The following is a 25,987-nucleotide window of genomic DNA, read 5'->3' on the forward strand; positions in this document are numbered from 1 at the left end:
AAACCTGTCCCACTTACCGGTACTTGGCCTATATCCATTTGTGAAATATTCCAAATGTCCTTTAAATGTTATAATTGGACCTGCATCCACCACTTTGAAATAGCTCTATGTAGGCCAGTTTCTTGTCTCTGAGCATTTACATATGCAGAGTACATGGGCTCTGATCTGACCAGTTAGCTCTGAACCTGTCCCTAGAGTGAGGAGACTCTCTGAATCTCCTGTTTATCTCTGTCAGCCAGGGTTCCCAATTGGGTAAAAACAATGACTGCAGATGCTGGAAACCAGATTCTGGATCAGTGGTGCTGGAAGAGCACAGCAATTCAGGCAGCATCCGAGGACAGGCAAAATCGACGTTTCGGGCAAAAGCCCTTCATCAGGAATAAAGGCAGAGAGCCTGAAGCGTGGAGAGATAAGCTAGAGGAGGGTGGGGGTGGGGAGAGAGTGGCATAGAGTACAATAGGTCAGTGGGGAAGGAGATGAAGGTGATAGGTCAGGGAGGAGAGGGTGGAGTGGATAGGTGGAAAAGGAGCTGGGCAGGTCGGACAAGTCCGGACAGGTCAGGGGATCGAGTTTCTGGAGGTTAGAAGCTAGGATGAGGTGGGGGAAGGGGAAATGAGGAAACTGTTGAAATCCACATTGATGCCCTGGGGTTGAAGTGTTCTGAGGCGGAAGATGAGGCGTTCTTCCTCCAGGCGTCTGGAGGTGAGAGAGCGGCGGTGGAGGAGGCCCAGCACCTCCATATCCTCGGCAGAGTGGGAGAGGGAGTTGAAATGTTGAGCCACTGGGCGATGTGGTTGATTGGTGCGGGTGTCTCGGAGATGTTCCCTAAAGCGCTCTGCTAGGAGGCGTCCAGTCTCCCCAATGTAGAGGAGACCGCATCGGGAGCAACGGATACAATAGAAGATATTAGTGGATGTGCAGGTAAAACTTTGATGGATGTGGAAAGCTCCTTTGGGGCCTTGGATAGAGGTGAGGGAGGAGGTGTGGGCGCAGGTTTTACAGTTCCTGCGGTGGCAGGGGAAAGTGCCAGGATGGGAGGGTGGGTCGGAGGGGGGCGTGGACCTGACCAGGTAGTCACGGAGGGAACGGTCTTTGCGGAAGGCGGAGAGGGGTGGGGAGGGAAATATATCCCTGGTGGTAGGGTCTGTTTGGAGGTGGCGGAAATGTCGGCGGATGATTTGGTTTATGCGAAGGTTGGTAGGGTGGAAGGTGAGCACCAGGGGCGTTCTGTCCTTGTTGCGGTTGGAGGGGTTGGGTCTGAGGGCGGAGGTGCGGGATGTGGATGAGATGCGTTGGAGGGCATCTTTAACCACGTGGGAAGGGAAATTGCGGTCTCTAAAGAAGGAGGCCTATCTGGTGTGTTCTATGGTGGAACCGCTCCTCCTGGGAGCAGATACGGCAGAGGCGGAGGAATTGGGAATACGGGATGGCATTTTTGCAAGAGGTAGGGTGGGAAGAGGTGTAATCCAGGTAGCTGTGGGAGTCGGTGGGTTTGTAGAAGATGTCAGTGTCAAGTCGGTCATCACTGATGGAGATGGAGAGGTCCAGGAAGGGGAGGGAGGTGTCAGAGATGGTCCAGGTAAATTTAAGGTCAGGGTGGAATGTGTTGGTGAAGTTGATGAATTGCTCAACCTCCTCGCGGGAGCACGAGGTGGCGCCAATGCAGTCAACAATGTAGCGGAGGAAGAGGTGGGGAGTGGTGCCGGTGTAATTACGGAAGATCAACTGCTCTACGTAGCCAACAAAGAGACAGGCATAGCTGGGGCCCATACGTGTGCCCATGGCTACCCCTTTGGTCTGGAGGAAGTGGGAGGATTCAAAGGAGAAATTGTTAAGGGTGAGGACCAGTTCGGCCAAACGAATGAGAGTGTCGGTGGAGGGGTACTGTTGGGAAAGTCTGGAGAGGAAAAAACGGAGGGCTTGGAGGCCCTGGTCATGGCGGATGGAGGTGTAGAGGGATTGGATATCTCCGCCCTCAGACCCAACCCCTCCAACCGCAACAAGGACAGAACGCCCCTGGTGCTCACCTTCCACCCTACCAACCTTCGCATAAACCAAATCATCCGCCGACATTTCCGTCACCTCCAAACAGACCCCACCACCAGGGATATATTTCCCTCCCCACCCCTCTCCGCCTTCCGCAAAGACCGTTCCCTCCGTGACTACCTGGTCAGGTCCACGCCCCCCTACGACCCACCCTCCCATCCTGGCACTTTCCCCTGCCACCGCAGGAACTGTAAAACCTGCGCCCACACCTCCTCCCTCACCTCTATCCAAGGCCCCAAAGGAGCTTTCCACATCCATCAAAGTTTTACCTGCACATCCACTAATATCATCTATTGTATCCGTTGCTCCCGATGCGGTCTCCTCTACATTGGGGAGACTGGACGCCTCCTAGCAGAGCGCTTTAGGGAACATCTCCGAGACACCCGCACCAATCAACCACATCGCCCAGTGGTTCAACATTTCAACTCCCCCTCCCACTCTGCCGAGGATATGGAGGTGCTGGGCCTCCTCCACCGCCGCTCCCTCACCACCAGATGCCTGGAGGAAGAACGCCTCATCTTCCGCCTCGGAACACTTCAACCCCAGGGCATCAATGTGGATTTCAACAGTTTCCTCATTTCCCCTTCCCCCACCTCATCCTAGCTTCTAACCTCAAGAAACTCGATCCCCTGACCTGTCCGGACTTGTCCGACCTGCCCAGCTCCTTTTCCACCTATCCACTCCACCCTCTCCTCCCTGACCTATCACCTTCATCTCCTTCCCCACTGACCTATTGTACTCAATGCCACTCTCTCCCCACCCCCACCCTCCTCTAGCTTATCTCTCCACGCTTCAGGCTCTCTGCCTTTATTCCTGATGAAGGGCTTTTGCCCGAAACGTCGATTTTGCCTGTCCTCGGATGCTGCCTGAATTGCTGTGCTCTTCCAGCACCACTGATCCAGGGTTCCCAATTGGCCCAGGTTAACAGCCCCAATCAGGGATCTCAGTGAATCAGATCCACCTGGCCCTCGTTCCAATCACTACACACTTCCTCTGGCACTTCATTCCACACATGAAGCACTGTGTAAAAAACGGGTTGCCCCTCAGGTGCCTTTTAAAACTTTATGGCATCTCCCACAAACTCTATTACGAAAAGAAAATCTCTCCTTCTTCCCTTTTTTCTTCTTTGCATTTTTTTTTACTATAAAAGTTCCAAAGAAATTTACTTAAAAATGTTCTGCTTCTACTTTATATTACATATAAGAAAAGCCTGCAGCTCAGGAACAGCTGCAAGATCCATACCTCTCTCGTTCTCTCAGATCGAGTGAAGTTCTTTTTAAAGCTAGGGTGAAAGTGCAACTACTGCTAGGCACTGACCCAGAAATTCCCACAAAAAGCAATGTGATCATGACCAGATAATCAGATTTTTGTAATGCTGAACAAGGTGGGCGGCACAGTGGTTAGCACTGCTGCTTCACAGCGCCAGAGACCCAGGTTCAATTCCCGCCTCAGGCGACTCTCTGTGTGGAGTTTGCACATTCTCCCCGTGTCTGTGTGGGTTTCCTCTGGGTGCTCCGGTTTCCTCCCACAATCCAAAAATGTGTAGGTAAGGTGAATTGGCCAGGCTAAATTGCCTGTAGTGTTAGGTGAAGGGGTAAATGTAGGAGGATGAGTCTGGGTGGGTTACACTTCAGCGGGTCGGTGTGGACTTGTTGGGCCGAAGGGCCTGTTTCCACACTAAGTAATCTAATCTAATCTAAAGGTATAAATGCAGTTCAACTAGGTTAACTCCCCTTTTCTTATTCAAAGCAGCTCCAGGAAATCTTTTACATGCTTGCAAACAAAACAGCTAAGACCCCAGTTTAACATTATATCTAAAAAGAAAGCATCACGATGGAATTTGCATGATACGGTTGCAAGACAGATTTCATACAGTGTGCAGTGCACAGATATTCAACACTGACCTAAACCTCCCTATCCTGAAATATACATATATAATACATAAATGGCCACAAGAGGTTGCTAGTGCAATCTTCTTGTCTCAACGATCATGCTACAAAATGTTCAAAGTTTCATGCACTTTTTATACATCTGTTGCTTTTCGCTTGTTTACATGTCTATCTTAACTACTGGTTTCCTTTTCCCAAGAGGAGACCTTCTCCCTTGAAACAATTAAGCTGGCATTAAAGCATTAAGATAAATAGGCAAAACTTTCACCTTTTTCCGATTCAACACCACCTGATATTTTCCCAATTTGTATCTAACATGTGTTTAACAAGAGTACACCTAACAATTTGTCATGTATGTTCTGCTGCTTCATTCCAAATAGGATGATAGAACAGAACACTGAAGTGTTTTACCCTGCTCATTTTCACTAAATCGGAGACTTCTCAGAATAAAACCAAGCTCCGATTGATGTATTATAAATCGCTAACTATCACAATGAGTAGCTGTTGTCCCTCAAGTTCTGCCAAGTCAAATTTAATGCGTAGCATCTGCCATCCTCTAGCCACCATTTCCATGTGGCAGCTTCTTTTCACCAGGTAACTCTAAGCTGCTTCACTCGGTCTTCTATGCCTTTACCTAACACTGGCCACCAAAGGCAACTTCTCACTAAGCACTTTGTCAAACTCATCCCTCAGTGTTGGTCGAGGGCTCTTGTGCTGTGGTGGTAGTATCCCTACCCTTGAGTCAGGAAACCTGGGTTCAAGACCCACTTGCTCCAGAGATGTGTAATAACATTTCTGAACAGGTTGATGAGAAAATAGCTTTGATCACATGGTAACTGTGAACTGCACCTTTCAAGACTTAAAACTCTAGCTCCAAGTGTCTATCAACTGATGACCCATTCTTGCAGATAAAAAGAAGCCTGATGTTTAACTCCAGTGTTAGCTGCTCATTTGTGATATAATTGTATACTCTTAATACTATGGGCTTCTAAGATTTGTCCCAGCAAAACCATGTGCTGTGCCTGGCAACATTTCTTCATGTATAAAGAAGAATATATCCTTTTTGTTGGTCTGTATTAATTGGATAGTAATCTGAAGATGGCATTGCACAGCCTTTCACATTCTGAAGCCTTTGGATTCAAACTAACTGCCAGAGGCTTATAATTGGTTTTGATTGCAAAACTAATACTGCACAAATATTAATAAGTTATCTAACTCCAAAAATCAAAGATTTTAGGCTTAATTTCACTCACTAGTACTGAGGTAAATGCAATCAATCAGTCTGTCATCACCATTAGGTGAAAGTGAGGACTGCAAATGCTGGAGATTAGAGTCATGAGTGTGGTGCTGGAAAAGCACAGCAGGTCAGGCAGCATCTGAGGATCAGGAAAACGGCGTTTCAGGCAAAAGCCCTTCATTGCTCCTGTGCTTTTCCAGCACCACACTCTGGATTGTCATCACCATTATCCAATAATGAGAGTTCATAGCGTCCACTATGGAGAGGTATCATATACCAGCTCAATCTTTTTGGACACATCATAATAGAACATAGAACATAAACAGCACAGTACAAGCCCTTCAGCCCACAATATTCTGTTGACCCGTGGAACCAATCTGAAGCCCATCTATCCTACACTATTCCATTTTCATTCATATGTTTAGCCAATGACCATTTAAATGGCCTTAAATTTGGCGAGTCTACTACTGTTGCAGGCAGGGCGTTCCATGCCCCTACTACTCTGAGTAAAGAAACTACCTCTGACAGCTGTCCTACATCCATCACCCCTCAATTTAAAGCTCGGCCCCTTGTATTTGCCTTCACCATTAGCCTACCACGGGGAACCGTATCAAACGTGTTACTGAAATCCATATACACCACATTCACCCTATCGAACCCTCTGATTAGGTTATACATTTCGATTAAGTCACTTCTCAACTATCTTCTCTCTAACGACAACAGCCTCAAGCCCCTCAGCCTTTTCTCATAAGACCTGCCTTCTATATAAGGCAACATCCTCTGATTGCCTCTGAACCCTTTCCAAAGCTTCCACATCCTTCCTATAATGCGGTGACCAGAACTATATGCAATACATCAAGTGCAGCCGTACCAGAGTTTTGAACAGCTGCAAAATGACCTTGTGACTCCAAAACTCAATCCCTCTATCAATTAAAGCTAACACACTGTATGCCTTCTTAACAACCCTACCAACCTGGGTGGCAACTTCCAGGGACCTATATACTTGGACATCAATATCTCTCTGCTCATCCACACTGCCAAGAATCTTACCATTAGGCCAGTACTCTGCATTCTTGTTGCTCCTTCCAAAGTGAATCACCCCACACTTTTCCACATGAAACTCCATTTGCCACCTCTCAGCCCAGCTCTGCAGCTTATCTATATCTCTGTAACTCACAACATCCTTCAGCACTATCCACCACTCCACCAACCTTAGTGTCAACCACAAATGTACTAACCCATCCTTCTACACCCCCTCCAGGTCTTTTATTAAAAAAATATGACAGACAGCAGTGGTCCAAAACAGATCCTTGTGGTACACTGCTAGTAACTGAACTCCAGGATGAACATTTCCTATCAACCATCACCCTCTGTCTTCTTTCAGCTAGCCAATTTCTGATCCAAAACCACTAAATCGCCCTCAATCCCATGTCTCCTTATTTTGTGCAATAGCCCACCATGGGGAACCTGATCAAATATATTACTGAAATCCACATACACCACATCAACTGCCTTACCCTCATCTGCCTGCTCGGTCACCTTCTCAAAGAACTCAATAAGCTTTGTGAGGCGTTGTCTACCCTTCATAAAACAGTGCTGACTATCCCTAATCAACTTTTTCCTTTCTAGTTGATTATAAATCCTCTCTCTTTTCCAACACTTTACCCACAATTGTAGTAAGGCTCACAAGGTCTATATTTACCAGGGTTGTCTCTACTCCCCTTCTTGAACAAGGGGACAGCATTTGCTATCCTCCAGGTCTTCTGGCATTATTCCTGTCAACAATGATAACAAAGATCAAAGCCAAAGTCTCTGCAATCTGCTCCCTGGCTTCCCAGAGAATCAGAGGATAAATCCCATCTGACTCAGGGGACTTATCTATTTTCATACTTGCCAGAATTGCTAACACCTCCTTGTGAACCTCGATCCCATAATGTAAAAATATTGTGCCAACTTCCAAGTTACTTTTACAACTTGACTGCTTTATCACTCTCCTTTGTCCAAAGCCACGGGACACCCTTCCTCAAGAGTTTCTTCAACAGATGCAACAAGGCGTGTTAAATTTATTATGAATTTATTGTAGAAAGGAAAGGTCTTAACTCTAAAACGCTAATGATGTGGGCATGTTACTCTTACTCTGGGCAGCAAGTAAGCTATCATTATCTGCCCTGTGAGCCTAATACTCAACAGAATTTTGAAATGTTTCACAGTTGACTGCCTTTGCTTGAACTTTATGCTTTTTCAAATACTGCAGCGCCTTCCTCCGCCTGCCACCGTGGATCTGCTGCACGTTCATAATCGCAAAAACACTTGAATTCCTTGCAAAATTTGGCTCATTACCTCTTGAAAAATTCCAGGGGCTGAAGCAACACCAAATAGCAGCCTATGAAACTGAAAGAGACCCATGTGGGTATTAATAGTCAAATATGACTTTGACTGATCATCTAATTCAAGTTAAAGATAGGCATTTACTTGTCAGGTTTGATTTTGTAAAAGCTTTGACTTCCTGACAACAGAGCATCCAGATCGGAGGAAGGGTCACTCAACCCAAAATCTTATCTGATTTCTCTCCACAGACGCGGCCGGACCTGCTGAGCCTTCCTGGCAATTTCTGTTTTATTCCTGATTTTCAGCATCTGCAGTTCTTGTAGTTTTTATAGTGCACAGATCTATTGGGCAATTTGTCGGGTGAGTTGCAATCTATTACCTGATTTACAGTAACTACATAATGCCCATATAATGTTACACCACTTGCCTTTGGTATTACAGGCTGCTCTTCCGAAAACCAAAAAGACCTAAAATCAGAAGCGGACACAAATGGCCCTGTAGACAACACTGAGTAAAGGCAAAGTCGCCACAGTCTTACTAAACCATAGGGCATCTCTCTCTCTCTAATGAGAGCGCAGACAGGAGGTGGTTTAACCTCAGAGTCACCATGTCTCAGGCAAGGGGACAGGTTGAGGAGGAGTATCAATCTTGGTAACCTCAGTCGGTGCAGGAACTGAACCCACGCTGGGAGTGGCACGCTGCATCACAAAACAGCCGTACAGCCAATGGAGCTAATCAGCCCCTGAGCACACCAAGTATGGGCTCTTTGGGAAAAAAGAATTTGCTTGGCCCAAATGGACATGAACAGACAAAAACGTATCTACAAGAATGTTCAGGCTTTTAAGAAAACTTTATTTTTAGGTCTTTTCGCACTAAGCGAAGCTTTTTCTCCAAAGGACTTTTTCTCCAAAAGAATCATGGGTAAATGCCTCCAAAAACATAATTTATCCAAAACAGTTGGTCACAAGTTTTTCGGATAAAGTATTCCCAGCTGTTTACTATTAGAGTAATCCAATTCCTTTGCTCAACCTTTGTAATAATATTCTACATCCCAGTTCTTGTCCTATTTTCTCAATTCAAAGTCTGCAGTAAGATGTTCCTATTTGTAAATAGGCATAATTCCAGAATAAACATACATAAATACTGTAATAGCATCCTCCTGTGGCCATATAGGAAGCAAGAGGATGCTATTACAATTCACTTCTCCTCCTGTGTCAGCTTTGATGTTGTACCCAAGGCCTTGAACCAAAAACCTTGCAATGGAAGAGTAAAGGTGCTACCAGAGCAACAGCAGACATACGGCCAAAAATAAATATTGAAAAGGTGGTTCTCTGATGTCCAATTCATCCAAACAGAAGCCAGGCTCTCCATATGAATGTGCTACTTGAATAAAATGGCACATCAAAATGAATAAAATACACAGCCGTTGAAAAAAGCAAAAAAGGTGGAAAATTGCAGCCACTTTGTTTGAAATGCCTACAGCCAATTTTTAAATGGGGATTTTAATGGAGGTTTGGATGAAAAGCGCAGTGGGAACATCTCTTCCAGTGTCAGTCACAGAGGGTCATAAAGATTACACTATGACAGTGGAGGGGGTTAGAGGCTGCTGAGGAAAAGCATCACTGCAAGGACTTGGACAGGCATTAAGAAAATCACCTCAGAAATCATGCATCAAGTTTATTTTAATTGGACACTGGCTGTTTATCAGATTACAGGGAAGTACATAGTATGACCAGCAGGGGTCGGTGTGGTCTCTTATTTGATTATGTATAAATAACCTAGACTGGTATATGAGATATCATTTCAACGTCTGCAAATTACACAAATCTCAGACGTTGAAATGATAAAGGAGGATAAAGGCCAACAGGGTAAATGGCTCGTGTTCACAGCTGGCTCATTCTGCCCATCTAAAGGGGAGAGATGTATCCACACATTGACTCCTTACCTCTGGTGTGGCAGACGTGACTCTCAAATTGGCCATCAGGCCATTCCTCTTGTACATGCTCCCCTTGCTGGTTGAGCAGTGTTTAGTTTTGTCTCAGCTGGTGGCAGCACGTGATAGATGGCCAAACCCTGCAAGAGAAAATATAGTTCAGCCAAAATAGATTGACAGCATTTGCATTACAGACACAGTCCTGCTGAGGCAGAAATAAATTATCTCCATGCTCCCTCATAGTTCATTCATGGGGATATTGGATTGGTCTACATCACAACGTAGTGTCTGCAAAAAAAATATAATAAATCCTCAACACAGACCTACAAGGGCTGTTAAACAGTCCCTATCTTGTTACTTATTTTTAATTTGCTTCTTTTGGTCAACACTTTCTCAGCAAGGTACCCCAACCATATTGAGTAAAGGCAACTCAAAGCCACAACAGCAGAATAATCAAGGGGGGAGACCAGTTCATGTAAAATACAATTTAAAACGCCATATACACAGTGCCAAATGTAGTAATGTTGTCTGAGGCTCAGCTGGTCAGCCTTTTACACATTACCATCTCTTCATCATCTAAACCATGTGTGAACATCTGGAAATAATTGTATAAATGCTAGGTCTGGATATGTATTTTTAAGCAATGAGAGCTCAGTTTAACAGGGAACACCTCCACTGCAGCTTATTACAAAGCACATTCAACACAATTGTGTACACCGTTTCAGAAATCAAACATGACAGAAGTCACCATTAACATCTCCTGTTCTTCCATTTCAAAACAATGTTGGACTCTTACAGAAAGTTTTTCAAATACTTGGAAGAATATGTCTGTATTGAATATATCAGACTATGATGTGACTGAAAGCACTGAGTTCTCTGTGCATTTTTGCAGCAATATATCATAACAGCTAATACAGAAATCAAAGTCTGGAATAATGTAAAGCCAGAAAATGTAAATTTGTGTTGCACATTTAAATACTTTAATGTGTCATTTATACTTTGGTGTTAAGTATGCAAATATACTTTAGCCTGCTTTCTTTTTCTAGATAGTTGGAACAAAGAGTTGCTTTGAAGTTTTGGTTTTACAGTGCGTACGAACTTTTACTTATTTCACAAGATCAAATATGGTTACAGATACAGAAAACCACTTGACCCTACTCACTTAATGCTTCTAAAAGAACCAATAGACCATAATTATTCCTGACAGTGTTCTGCACTTCTCACTTTTTCTTCTCCACTGAAAAATCTATTCCATATGGTGATCTCAGACCTGATCAATATGGTTCAATATCTGTTGTAATTTTGCCTTTCACTAGCTTAAAGTTCACCCTACATGGCTTAGATCATTTATCATTTTGAAGGGATGTATCTGATATAGGGAAAAGAGGGACACACAAAGCATTCTTACAACTGTCGGATGGCAGTGAATTAATATGGCCATGACCCTTAAGTGTTTTGTAATCATATTGTAATCAACCAGATTTCCTAGATTCCCTAGTCACGAGAGTAAAACATTCCAGCTGGAATTTGATGTGTTCCAATTTTATTTCCTCTGAAAACCAGCAGTCCCAAAGTTCTCAGTCTCAGTCCCAAAGCTGGATAAACAGAGTGTTGTTGAAACTTGATTGCTGGAACAGCACAGCAGGTCAGGCAGCATCCAGGGAACAGGAGATTCGACGTTTCGGGCACAGGCCCTCCTGAAGAAGGGCCTGTGCCCGAAACGTCGAATCTCCTGTTCCCTGGATGCTGCCTGACCTGCTGTGCTGTTCCAGCAATCAAGTTTCAACTTTGATCTCCAGCATCTGCAGACCTCCCTTTCTCCTAAACAGAGTGTCTACATTGACCCATTTGACTGGTTTAACTGATGTACACTGCTCAGTTTCCTCAGTTTTGCTTTGCAAAACCTTGCAAATCCTGTTTACCAAAGCCCATGTGTCTCAGCAAATGGGCACAATTTGAAAATGCACCAAAAGCAATGCAGGCTATGGAAACCTGGCACTTTGACTTGGCAATTTGTGGATGAGACCTGAATCCCTCCTGGAAAAACTAATCTTAAGCCATCATAAGAAGATCGTGGAAAATAAGAACACAAATGGCATTGGACGTAACTCAGTCGTATTTCGAATGTCACAATCCTTTGAAATGGCTGGAACAGTTGCAATACAAACTAGACAGAAAATGAACGGAAACTCCATTTCACAATGTGCACCCATTCTCCATTGAGGAACCAAAAATAGTGCACACTTGACAGCACTGTGGAACATTTGATTTACCTTAACATCAGCTCTGTACAACGTTGAGTTTTTCATAAAACTTATCCCTAACCACCGTCTCCTCACTCTATTGTGTGTCGGTCTTCACTGTTAAGGAGCCAAGTAACTGAAAACCAGGGTTTAAAAAGGGGGAGGAACTCCAGACAATTACATTCATCAGGGAAACGCTATTCAGATAATTATTAGAACTAAAAGCTGATAAGTGTCCAGATCCTGAGGAATTTCATTTCAAGGGCTTGCTGCTGAGATGAGATTAGATTCCCTACAGTATGGAACAGACTCTTCAGCCCAAGTCCACACCAACCCTCCGAAGAGTAACCCACCCAAACCCATACCCCTATCCTGTATTTACCCCTGGCTAATGCACCTAACACTATGGGCAATTTAGCATGGCCAATTTACCCAACGCACACATCTTTGGACTGTGGGATGAAAACCAGAGCACCCAGAGGACTCGGGGAGAATGCGCAAACTCCACACAGACAGTTACCTAGGGCAGGAATTGAACCTGGGTCCCTGGCGCTGTGAGACAGCGGTGTTAACCAGTGAGCCACCATGATAGAAGAGATAGTAGATTCTGGAAAGGCATAAATCAGGTCAGAAGATAACATGCTCAAGAAACTGGGTGGGGGATTGTTTGGTTAGAAAGCTGAAAATACAAGCCATCTAACATTGATCATAGAGAAAATGCTTGAATCTTTCATTAAGGGACACTTCGAAAGCCTTGGTGCAATCAGGCAGATTCAACATGGCCTTGAGACAGGTAAACTATGTCTTCTCACTTACTGGAATTTTTTTTTGAGGGAGTAACGATTAATGTGGATAAAATGGAACGAATGCATATACTACACTTACAGTTCCAGAAGCTATTTGAGAAGCTGCCACTTTGAGGATTACAATGCTACACAAATGTCCACAATGTTTAGGGGGCAAAAGCATAGATAGAGGGCAAACGGGGAGCAGGTATAAACAAGTCACTTTTAGGTTAGCAAGTGCAGTGCCACAGGGACCAATGCTGGGGCCTTAATTATTGACACTTTACATCAATGAATTGGTTGACGGGACCAAATGTATGCTTGCTACACTTGCCAATGATACAAAGATATGTAGAAAAGTGAATTGTGAAGACGACAGAAGGAGTCTGCAAAGTGATATAGCCAGGTTAAGTGAGTGGGGAAACATAGACAACTGGAATATAATATAAAATCTGTGAACTTGTCTACTGTAGTGGGAAGAATACAGAAGTAGCATACTATTTCAATGGCGAGGAACTGCAGAACTCTTGAGGTCGAGTAGAGTCTGGGTGTGCAGGGTACATGGATCACATTAGGCTGGTGAGCAGGCACATCAAGTAATTAGGAAGAAAGATGGAACGTTGCCATTTATTGCAAGGGGAACAGAATATCAGAATAGGGAAGATTTACTATCACTGTGCAGGACAATTCTGAGACTGCACCAAGAGTACGGTGTATAGTTTTGGTCTCATTTAAGAAAGGATATAAATGCTATAGAAACCGTTCAGAGATACCTGGGTTAGAATTGGGTTGGACAGAGGTGGTGACAAAGGTGTTTATCTTTTGGGGAAAGGTTGGTCAAGTTGGGTCTGTACCAATGGAGTTGAGAAGAGTGAGAGATGATCTTATTGAGACTTATAGGATCCTGACATGGCTGAGTACTGAGTGCATTGTTCCTCTTGTGGGAGTCGCTAAAACTAGGGGGCACAGTTTAAAAATAAGGGGTCTTCCATCAGAGAAGAGATGGAGAGAAATCTTTTCTCTGTCTTTGGAACGCTCTTCCCCAAAGCAGTGGAGGGAGGGTCATTGAATATCTTCAAGAGGCATAAAGGTAGGGCAGAGGCTACAGGCAAATCAGCCCTGAGCAGCTTGAGGGGCCAAATAGCCTATTCCTGCTCTGAATTTGTATTGCCACAAAAGTGGGGAATCTTATCTGAAATCTATATCCTTGAGATGGGATTACACATTATTCCAAAACAGCCTGTGTTGATACTTGTGTTATGAAGAAGAATAAAAAACATATAGCAACTGCTTTCAAGGATAAGCACTTTAGGAGACCATTTTCAATGTCAGTTAAATGACCTTGAGGGAATCAGCACTAATGTCGTAATACTGGTCAGGTAATCCAGAGGCTAACGACCTAGGGAATTGATTCAAACTCCACTATAGCAGATGGAGGAATTTGAACTCAATCCATAACTCTGAAACATAAAACTAGCCCCAAACTAGCATTGATATTTGTAAAAATCAGTTTCACTAAGGTCTTTTAAGGAAGAAAATCTCTCATCCTGACTTGGTCTGGTCTACTTGTGACTCCAGACCCACAGGAATGTGGCTGACTCTCAAGTGCCCTCTGAAATGGTCACGCAAGCCACTTGCTTCTAACACTTTAGGGATGTGCAATAAATACTGGCCTTGTCAGTGCTGCACATATTCCAATAAATAAAACAAAAAAAGACCTAACACATAAACATTCATAGGAGATTCAGTTGTATGATTGTTTCCAGAGCCAATGTTCACAATATCAAATTTCTAACAGGGCATGAATCAGTTTTATAGAGATGTGTAGAACCTCCCGGAACATAGCCAGAAGAGAAGAATTCTTCCCTGGTTCTCACCATAGACCACAAGGTGACTATTAATCTTCCTCATTGCGAACTACAGTTCTGAAAACAGCAGGATATATATTACTGCAAACACATATGCATGGAACTAAAGTGCCATCTGGAGGAAATACAATGCTAATAAATTCTGAGGCACTTTAACCTGAGGTGCAGTTACTAAAATCAGACAGTAAATGATTGCTGATACTTTTGTAAATGTTAGCTCCTTTCTAATTTACTATTTGTCATCTTAATTTTCACCTACAAAAATGCCTTTCCTTCTCCACTTTGAATAAACATGTGAATCAATAGGCATTTTCCAAAAAGGACATTTAATGCAAGGTAACAATATCGCCTAAATATTATTTCATCTTCAAGCAAAATGGCTTCTAATTTATCCAACTAGGAAACGATACTTTAACCTTCACAAGTTCTGTCAACTACAAATGCACAAGGAATTTACATAGAATCCTGGAAATATGGGCAGGTTAGTTTTGGTTTAGAAATCCTTTCCTAAAGGGAAGGCCAGAGCCAGGCTGGTGTAATTGATATTGGGTTTCTGGCTCCTTTACGATTGGAGCCAGTGCACCGTGGCAGGACCACATCTTTCAAGGTGTTTTCATGATTATTTAATTTTATTATCACCAAATGCAGCCACTTAGCAAACTAAATTTTACAACATCTATATTCATTTCATGGTTATTTTGTAAATACTATAATCCATAAACTGCTGGATACCTTTAAATTGAAACAATGCAACATCAGCAAATTCTAAGAAGCTGACAACAATCAGAGACTGGTCAAGTGACATGTCCACAATGCCAATTGTATGTGGGCTTAATGGAAAAATGCATTTCAAAGGGGAAAAAAATAACTGTGGAAGCAAACTTCAAGAGTAAGCGGGATCAGAATTGCAGCAAGCTAGACATGCAGCTGGGAAGGACTTCACAGCAGGATTCAGAGGTCTACTTCTTACAGGAGATGACAATTTGGCAAATTGGATTGATGCAACAAGTCAATGTGCCTGCTCAGAAGAGCGCTCATCATTTGCCTCTTTGGCAGAGGTGTCAATCCAGAGCTACATAGCACAAAGTGATTTAAATTCACAGGATTAATGGACGTTTTCACAACCTGCAGTTCTGGCACAAATCATTCCAACTCACATCTTGTGCTTCCTGGGAACATGAACCACCTGCTTCTGTTATTAACTGAAAATATATAATTTAAACTGGATGGAGGAACTGAAAGTGCTGAGAAATACTAGTGATGATGTATGTCTTTTCTTATATGGCTTTATTATTCAATTCTGTTTCATCATTTGTCATTTCACAAATAAAGATGAATTTTCCCCAAAATTCACTGTGTTTAATTGCCCCCTAGATATCTCGAAGCACATCAGTGTTGTGAGAGAAAATTCCAACTTATCAATGAAGCTTGATGTGTTAGTTGCATGTCTTGTGGACAGTTCACATTGTGATCCAGTACAGGCTGTCACATTTGCAGTAAAATAAATTAGCTTTTCTAGCTGCATTAAAAAACAATTTCAGAATCTCTCTCTTGTATGACGTACATTGGTATTTTTGTTCAAACACCTGTCTGCAGTGTGCTGACCATCGGGCACAGGTAAACAAATGGGATACCAGTCCCATAAGAATAAGCATGGATTTAAACAAATAAATTTCAAGTGTTTAATTGTTGCTAGTTTTTCCTCAATAACTACTTTACATGGTCTCATTTGTATTACTCTATACGGAGTCATTAAAATCCTAATGGCAAGCACACCAAAAAATAGGCAAAAAATAAAGTTAATATGGCTCCACATTTTACCATTAAAAGGAAATTAAGAAAAATAAATACTCAATCATGATTACAGTTTAACACAATAGCATTCATTTTAATCTCATGCTCCAGTCTGAGCACTTCACAAGTCACATTAACCTCTCCTTGTAATTTAGAGAGATACTCAATGTTGCTATCACTCAGTGAACCAATCTTCCTTTGAGTTGTTTCTGCTCCAGGAAGACACTACAGAGTAACCCAAGTCACTGGCCCATCCCAGATGTCCTTGTACACCTACTCACTTAGGCACAGACATCCTGGAGTTTGGAAGAATGAGAGGAGATCTAATTGGAGATCTAAGGGGATTAGAAAGTAGATGTAGAGAAGATGTTTCCACATGTGAGGCAATCTAGAACAAGAGCTTATAGTTTTAGAATGGGAGTAGCAGATTTAAAATAAGATTTGAGTAATTGCTTCTCTCCAAGGGTCATGAATCTATGGGATTCACTACCCCAGAGTATGGTGGATGCGGAGACATTGAGTAAGTTTAAGGAGGCAGTAGACAGATTTTTCATTAGTAATGGGTTGAAGGGTTATGGAGAGCAGGCAGGAACGTGGAATTGAGCCCAAGATGGGATTACCCCTAATCATTTCAAATGGCGGAACAAACTCAAGGGGCCGAATTGCCTACTCCTGCTCCTAGTTCTTATGTTCGAAAGGGAGATTTTGGAGTCATTGTGGTTATAATCAGGATAAAGTGAGCCAGGTAGGCAATTGTTAATAAATAAGGTTATGTGTGAATAAAGCCAGTTTTTATTAAAGTTGCATCTTTGGGAAGCATGTTCAATATTGACTTGCACTAGGGTAGCAATTTTCACAACCACAAGACCTCCCAAAAAGGTTTTATAGACAAGTAATAATGAAATAGAAGTCAATATTAAAATGTAGCAAACAAAGTAGTAACTTGTGCATAATGTCCATAAACAGTGATCAAATGCATCTCTTTTAGTACTGTTGGTTGAATCAAACTAGTCATTTGGTATATCAGTGCTGCCTCATAGTGCCAGGGACCTGGGTACAATTCTAGCATCGGGTGACTGTCGGTGTGGAGTGTGCACGGTCTCCCCATGCCTGTGTGGGTTTCCACCGGGTGCTCTGGGTTTCTTCCAGAGTCCAAAAAATGGAACGTTAGGAGGTTGGCCATGCTACATTACCCATTGTGTTGGATTAGGTGCTTTAGCCATGGGAAATGCAGGGTTACGGGGATAATATAGGGTGATGGGTCTTGGTGGGATGCTCTGTGAAGAGTCAGTGGGACTTGTTGGGCAGGATGGGCTGTTTCCACACTGTAGGGATTCTATGGTAGCACAGAGCTCAAGTACTGCTAAAAAAAACTCTGATCATATTTGCCATCAAATCTGCATCCTCTTCTTATACAGTGTAAACAGGTTGTCTTCCTGTTAAATTGTATTCTTGCAGATTGTCCTGATGAAACAAAAAAGCTTTTTAAAAAAAGCCTTTACTTTCAATAAAGAATCATAAATATTTGTCCAGGACACCAGGGAGAACTTCGTTTAAATAGTGTCATGGAATTGTTACCACTCACCCCAAACAGCAGATGGGGTCAAAGTCTAACATCTCATCAAAAGATGCACTCTGACGACATGGCATCCCCTCAGTATTGGGCCTTGAATTTGTGCGCAAAGACTCTCTGGAACGAGACTCAATTCCACATCAGATGCGGATGCTACCTACTGAACCACAGCTAACATTATTGTACTGAGAGAAAAGGAAAATAAAAATCTGCCATTTATGAGAAAACTCAATAACCCAGATAAAAGAACAACACAAGCAGAACAAATCTGGAGCATGTGAGATTCCTTAATGTGGAAAAACATATTGGGCTAGGCATTGTTAATAGATGGTTTTCTTTGTCCAAAATAGCTTGAGGGGAGAGTAATTTTATTGTTGGCAGGTATAACTCCATAATTACTGAAAATCCCTTGACTTGGAAATTACAAGTTACAGGCAAGTTCCACTCATAAAACTATAATGTAAAGCAGTGAAGAGGATTAGGAAAATTACACTGAGTGTGCAACTGAATAGGGCACTGACAGTTGACAACTGTTAAAAAGGGTAGGATTTGAGCTCTTCTCAAAATAAATCTCTTGCATTTAGTATTATATCCTTACATTCAAAACCTGACAATTATCAGAAACATGCTATTGCTATCAATGCTGTCTTTTTTTAAACATCATTTTAAATTGTCTAGCATATTGCCACATAATCTGCATTCTGCTCAGTCAGCAAAATATGATAAATCTGGCCTTTTTTTTAAAGCAGTTTTCAGATGATAAAAGAACAAAAGGAAAAGAGAATTTGTGTTTATATTGTAGCTTTCATGTTCTCAAGATCGGTCACACCCAATTCCTTAATCAATATAGCGTCTGGACACTCAAGGAAAAATACATCTTGCAGGGTAATTGGGCAATGGGATTGACTGGGTCATTGTACAGAGAGTTAGTATATGGGCCAAATTATGTCCTTTCGTGTCATCAATGACTCTAAAATGATCTGATTGATTTTATTGGGTAACTGTATTCATGCATGTCAATTATCTAACAAAAATCAATCCCAATTGAGGACTTTGTCCCTTGGACAGATTACGATGATCCTGCCTCACTCTCAGTAGCAGAAACACTAACAACTCACTTTGTGGACCTCAGCAATGGGGATTAAAGCATCAATATAATATTCATATTCAGAAAAGGTCCAGTATGTATTTTTCATTCCTAAACATTTCACAAAAGTCCTTATACAAAAATCGTTTTCTCAGCTACCTTAACCCCCTAACACCACCCCCCCTCCCATTTATCTCTCAGCGCCGGCCCACAAGCCTCATTCCTGATGAAGAGCTTATGCCTGAAATGTCAATTCTCCTGCTCCTCGGTTGCTGTTTGACCTGCTGTGTTTTTCCAGCAACACACTCTTGACTCTGATCTCCAGCATCTGCAATTCTCACTTTCTCCTTCTATAAAACCATCCATGCTGCATGTACTCTATGACAACCTGCTCAAACTCTGACTGCCTGCCCTTCACCTCATATGGAGCAACCTCCCTAAACAAGGCCTCCCAGCAGACATCCATTGTATCAAGGGATGGGAAGTACAGTTTCTTAATTCACACCCCATCCATCTAATTCAGGCTTTGAAATACCACAGTGAAAGTGAAGAGGTTCTGGGCAAGCCTGGACCCTTGTACAGCAAATCTCTTCTGCTGGGGCCTCAGTAACAAACCCCTTATAACAAGTTGTGGGTAGACATAAAAAGTGCCACATCTTAGTTAAGAGCATCCCATTTAAAGTTTAGATGGTGAATCTCAGCAGATGAGCAGGCAATATGATGCAAGATGTATATTTTATATATTTTAGTCTAATTTATCTTAGATTTTGAACAAGTGGCACAGGAGTTTTGGTTTGTGTATATGCTGAGGGTTTAATGATTAACTCTTCAGTATTTCTAGGGCAATGATTTGTTAAGCCACTATGCGAGAGGGAGTTCCGAGGATGATAATGATAATTTTTTTTGCAATAGGTCAGAGTAACCATTGAGGAGCATTAGCTTACCTTTTCATCAGAAGGAATGGTTTTGTTTTGCTTAAGGGAAGTATCCATAGCTTGGAAAGCACTTTTTTTCCCAGTTCACAGAGTTCCTGGTAGAAGTTAGATGCATGAAACAGTTTTGCTTTTAAGAAAAGAGAAAATTTAGAACTATTAGAAAATAGTTCAGCTCAGAGTAAATGCCTTTGCTTGGAAGTTCCAGACCAGAAGCATTCGACTAGAGCGCTGAAGGGGTTATTTGAAGTTGAGAAAGTTTAACTTCAATTGCAGGACTAAATCAAGAAGCAGGCTACCAAATGTTCAAGACTGGGAATTGAAACACATAGTTAAGTTAAACCTATAGGTACGATAGTGAAGAAAACTCTCTGGTGTTTGAGTACTGCAATGTAATGGCATTACGATAGATGAGATTGTATTTTCACAGTGCACTTCAAAATTTTTCAATTTGTATTAAATGTGAATAGGTTTTCTATATAGAATCACAGAATCCTTACAGTGTGGAGCAGACCATTCAGCCTATTAAGTGCACACTGACATTCCAAAGATCATCCCACCCAGACCCACCCCCTACTCTATCCCTGTAACCCTGCATTTCCCATGGCTAATCCACTCAGACACTATGGGCAATTTAGTATGGCCAATCCACCTAACCTGCATATCTTTGGACAGCGAGAGGAAACTGGAGCACCTGGAGGAAACTCATGCAGACATGGGGAGAATGTGGAAACTCCACGCGGACAGTCGCTCAAGGATGGGATCAATCCCGGGTCCCTGGTGCTGTGAGGCAGTAGTGCTAACCACTGAGCCACCATACAGTTCATCGTTTTTCTTTCCTGTAATAAACTGCTGTTTTATTGTTAAAAAAAAACTGTGTTTGTGTTTCAGTGAAAGAACATCACATTAAATCAAACCAGATTTAGTCTGGGATCTGACTTTGTCCAGTAACAACATTAGGGTAGCATGGTGGCTCGATGGCTAGCATTTCCTGCCTTGGGTCACTGTCTGTGTGGAGTTTGCATGTTCGCCCCATGTCTGCGGAGGTTTTCTTCAGACGCTCCAGTTTTCTCCCCACAATCCAAAGATGTGCAGGTCAGGCAAATTGGCCAAGCTAAACACCCAGTGTGCTCAGAGATGTATAGGTCAGATGCATTAGTCAGGGGTGAATGCAGAGTAATAGGGTAGGGGAATGGGTCTGAGTGGGTTACTCTTCAGAGCATTGGTGTGGACTTGTTGGGCCGAATGGCCTGTTTCCACACTGTAGGGATTCTATGATGATAACATCAGCTGAGTTCAAAATTATTACTTGGTTTCAATGATTCGCATTTGTGAAACAAACTTAAATGCACATTTAGCTGGGTCACTTCAAATGGACGTTCAGATCTTGAAAGCTTCTTGAAAGCTCAGTTGTGCACTGAGCCTAGAAACTCTTACAAACTCCAGGGCATTCGAGCTGCCTCACCAATTGTCATTGGCTAAAGAGATGAGGAAAAGGCTTTACAACAGAATGATGAAGAGTATACAAATAGTGAGGATGACATAAAGTACCAATAGTGCATCGGGAGCGATAGACAGTTTGAACAATGGGCAAATACGTGGCAGATGGAATATAATGTGAGATTATGCACTTTGGCAAGATTAGAGGAGGCGATTATTAGTTAAATGGAGACAGACTGCAGAAAACTACCACACAGTGGGATTTGAGGATCCTCATGCATGAATTACAAAAGGCTAACATACAAGTTCAGGTAATATGCAAGGCCAATAGACTGTTAAGCCTTTATTTCAAAGGGGATGGTCTATAAAAATACGAAAGGCTTACTAAAACTCGACAAGACATTAGTCAGACAACAGTTGCAAAACGGTGAGCAGTTTTGGATTTTTTGCGAACAGGTTTTACTGTGAAACAGTTCTTCCCCATATCTCAGGAAATTTGTGCTGGCATTGGAGGCAGTCCAGAGAAGGTTCACTAGGTTGGTTCTGGGTAAGGAGGGAATGTCTTATGAAAAAGGTCAAATAGCTTGGGTTTATCCTACTTGTAGTTTGGAAGAATGCAAGGAGACCTTGTGGAAACATATAAGATTCTTAGGGGGCTTCCCAGAGTAGATGCAGAGAGGTTGTTTCCCCTTGGGGGAAGAGTCTAGGATCAGACAGCATAATCTCAAGAGTATGAGGTTACCCATTAAGACAGATGAGAAGGAATCTCTTCTGAGTGAATTTTGAGAGAATCTTTACTGGTGAGGGCTATGGAGACTGGGGTCAGTAAGTATATTCAAGGCTGACATAGATAGACTTTTAATCAGTAGGCAAACTAAGGCTCATGGGGAAAAGGCAGGAGAGTGGAGTTGAGGATAAACAGATCAGCCATGATCGTATTGAATGGCAGAGCAAGCTCAATGGGATGAATGGCCTACTTCTGCTCCTATATCTTAAAGGACTGTAAATAAGTTTTAGATTAGATTAGATTACATTACAGTGTGGAAACAGGCCCTTCGGCCCAACAAGTCCACACCGACCCGCCGAAGCGAAACCCACCCATACCCCTACATTTACCCCTTACCTAACACTACGGGCAATTTAGCATGGCCAATTCACCTGACCCTGCACATCTTTGGACTGTGGGAGGAAACCGGAGCACCCGGAGGAAACCCACGCAGACACGGGGAGAACGTGCAAACTCCACACAGTCAGTCGCCTGAGGCGGGAATTGAACCCGGGTCTCAGGCGCTGTGAGGCAGCAGTGCTAACCACTGTGCCACCGTGCCGCCCACATCTCCCATTTAAAGTGTTACATCTCCCATTTAAAGATTGAAAGTTTCTTACATCCCACAATATTCTTGGTAACATTTGTATAAAAGCTCAAATAATAACCTGCTCAACTGCTTTTTTCATTTGAAAGTGACACTTTGAGCTACTGCCTCTGACTACAAGATATTAATTATTACACAACTGCTTAACACAGTTGTTTCAAATTCCTCACTGCTATGTTAAAGAGGCATTAATCCACTTAATAAATGGCTTTTCGCCTGCAGTGAAACATTGGTAAGAAATTGAGAAACATACCAGACTGTCATACAATAACATCACCCGCAGTAACTTGTGTTAAGGTTATTTAACTCCAGTCTAGCCATTTCTATCCACCAGTGACTAGCCACTGAACAGAAATGCACAAAGTGGTCATAATACTTAAGAAACCATATTATCTTGCAAATTTTGAGAGCTTGATAGAAAATGCTGAAACAGACAAAGCAACATCTGTGGGAAAGAGCTGAGTTAATATTTCAGGTCAAAGACCTATTTTCAGAATGGAAGGAAAGAAGGCCACTCAGCTCTAAGCCACATTACAGCCTTGGCTCAGACATCTGAATCCTCGATGGGAGGTAGGATGAGTGTTGCTGCCCTTTGACGTCAATATAACATTTGGCCAAGTGTGGCCTCAAGGTGTCACAAACAGAAATCCATCAGAATCAGAAGGGAAATCCTTCAGCCAGTGCAGTCATCACACTCACCACAAAGGAAGATGCCTGTGGGTGCTAGAGGCATACAATCTCAGCTGCAGGATATCACATCCAGCATAGTGTACTAGGCCCAACCATTCTCAGATGCTTCATCAATGACCTTTCCCCTCAGTGTCAACAGTGAGAATACTCACTCATGTTCAGTGTCGAGTAACAACTCCCCAAATACCAAAGCAGTTCACGTCAGCATGCAGCCACACCTGAGTGACATCTACAATTGGTCTGATAAAATTTGTGCCATACAAGTGCCAGACCTAACCACTACAAAGGAGAAAGTCTCTCTCCCATTATGATTACCATTGCTGAATTCCGCATACCATTAATATTCATGGAGTTATGACCAAGAACTGGACTGGGCTAGCCATATAAATGCTGTAGCTACATAGTAACATTGGAACAGGAGAAGGCAGTTCAGTGAACTTGCTGTGGGTCAAGGAATATCACACTGTCTGAAAATATAACTCAGTGTAATCAAACCTGCAAAACCATGGTCAGAAAACAAATATTGAACAGGCCAGGCCAAAAAGGAGTTTCTGGACTTTGCAACTAAAGAATCCTTTGCTTGATTCATATTCTTTATTTTAAATAAATGCTGCTTTTGTGATGTATCTCATGGCTCAAGTTAGAACTATCCTGTTGAACTTCCTGCTGCAGACTTCCACAGGTGATATGAACCACTTGGCGCCCTTGAGTTTCTGGTCAATACTTTGCTGGATTTGTCAGAGTGTATATCAGGATCTTGTTACAAATTGTTCTGAAGGTCCATACCAATATGCCGTACTTGACCTGGTTTCCAGCCTCCCTCTCATTGCTTTCCTTTTTCACCTTGAGCTTTCTTTAGATCAGTTTGATAAAACATTAATTTGGTTCATCTCTCCACAGTTGCAGCCAGACCTGGGGTAAGGATTTCCATTGTTTTCTGGTTTAGTTTCAAGTTTCCCACATCTATTCTTTTGTCTTTGAATTAAACTATGTTGTAATTTCTATTCCTTAATTACTCCCCAGCACACATCAGTTATTTGTCACATTTCATTTTCAGGAAGAAATCAAGCATTGGACAGGATGCATGTTAGGAAGTATCTTGCACTATTCTTGGAAGCATGCCCAGTGTAACTACTTACAAAAGACTGGTTAGATTATATTCTCTGCTGTTGATTGTACATAATAAACAATCCCATGTACCAACCTTCCTGCAATTTGGTGAGGCAAGTAAGTGGCACCAACAGTAGCAAGGTTGGCACAACCTGGTTAAAATACGATACCAGTCACTGGGTAGTGAAGCAGAAAATCTATTGCTGAGTTCAGCAGCCCAGTCACATTAGTTCAATCAGAAGTTATTAGCAAGCCTAACAACCAGAGGGCAATAAAGAGTCAGCTTACTGGACTCCCACTGTTAGTGCAATTGATTTAGGAAAAATGTTAGCTTGATGTGAAATTTTCAGCAAGACCTTAAAATCAACAAGGTGATCGGCCATTGCTGCTTCATTGAAAGCAAAGTACATGTGAGAACAACATATGACATAATTACATTTGGAATTTCACTCCTGCTTTGTTTAATGTTTCATTCTAATACCAGTTACCTTTCTCCTCAGCAATTTACTTCATCTCCTTCCTACTTATTGTTTTTTTATTTTCACTTTATTCAACCCCTAGAATGGTCAGAAGAAATATTCTTTGATGCTTGAGGCTGCCACTGATCCCTTGCTGCTATAGAATTCACTTTGATATGATGGCTTACTTGTGTTGCAAATGTTATCACTGGAGGAATCTGGAACTAGGACGCTTGATCCTACAACATCCTTAGACAGAGCAATAGCACACCGACTCTTTAAAACCGGATATACAAAGCTGACTGGCATACTAATTGACAACGATGTAAAAGGTCTTGAACATTTTAAAGATCCTTTTTAATTTTTGGTATGTTTGGTACAAATAGCGAGAAAACATAGTAAAAAATTATTGCTTTGATATAGACTAACTTGCATCTCTCAAAATATTGCTATTAAATGTACGTCTACAGTGACTGCATCATTACTGTTTAAGTTTGGTTAGCTTTTTAATTAGTGAGGTTTAAATTCAGAATGTGTATATATTGAGAGAGGATTAAATATTCTTTTTTATTTATTTTTCAGGAGATGAGGACCAGACGGAATCAGGACATGAGGATTCCTCGCCTCTGATCTGCTCTTATAATGATAGTATTTATATGGCCAGTCTGATTCATTTTCTGGTAAAGGACTGCTTCACAGTATCTGAGGAGCTGCAGAAGATGCTGTACACCAACATCATCAGCAAAAATCCCCACTTTTGACCTGATCATAGAGAAATGTTCACTGATTAAGCAGCCAGAGGTGGTTGGTCCTAGGACACTACCCTGAGGAGCTCCTGCAGGATGTCCCAGCGCTGAGATGACTGACCTCCAACCACCACAACAATCTTCTTTTGTGCTTGGCATGACTCCAACCAGTGGAGAGTTTTCTTAGAGTGTCATTCATTCAGTTTTACTAGGGCTCCTGATGTTGCACTCAGTCAAATGCTGCCTTGATGTGAAGGGCAGTCTAATTCAGCTGCTTCTTCCATGTTTTGACCAAGGCTGTAATGAGGTCAGGAGCTGAGTGTCCCTAGTGAAACCCAAACTGAGTATTAGTGAGAATGTTATTCCCCTGTAAGTGCTGCTTGATTGCACTGTCAACAAACCTTTTCATCACTTTGCTGATGATCGATAATTGGCTGGGTTGGATTTGTCCTGCT

General features: G+C 42.3%; 1 protein-coding gene across 6 annotated transcripts in view; it reads right to left on the minus strand.

The window, feature by feature from the left end:
• ralgps1 (Ral GEF with PH domain and SH3 binding motif 1) overlaps positions 1–25,987 on the minus strand; it is a 762,687-nt gene that overhangs the window by 601,876 nt on the left and 134,824 nt on the right. For all 6 annotated transcript variants that reach the window (XM_087998399.1, XM_087998397.1, XM_043720239.2 and 3 more), the window contains one exon: positions 9,446–9,573. In XM_087998399.1, coding sequence (XP_087854525.1) covers positions 9,446–9,502 — 57 coding nt within the window. In that variant the 5' untranslated portion in view covers positions 9,503–9,573. The remainder of the gene's footprint in view (positions 1–9,445; positions 9,574–25,987) is intronic.

The sequence above is a fragment of the Chiloscyllium plagiosum genome, unplaced genomic scaffold, assembly GCF_037043375.1.
Source record: "Chiloscyllium plagiosum isolate Xiang-an unplaced genomic scaffold, Cpla_swu_hap1 HiC_scaffold_21, whole genome shotgun sequence".
NCBI classification, from domain to species: Eukaryota; Metazoa; Chordata; class Chondrichthyes; order Orectolobiformes; family Hemiscylliidae; genus Chiloscyllium; species Chiloscyllium plagiosum.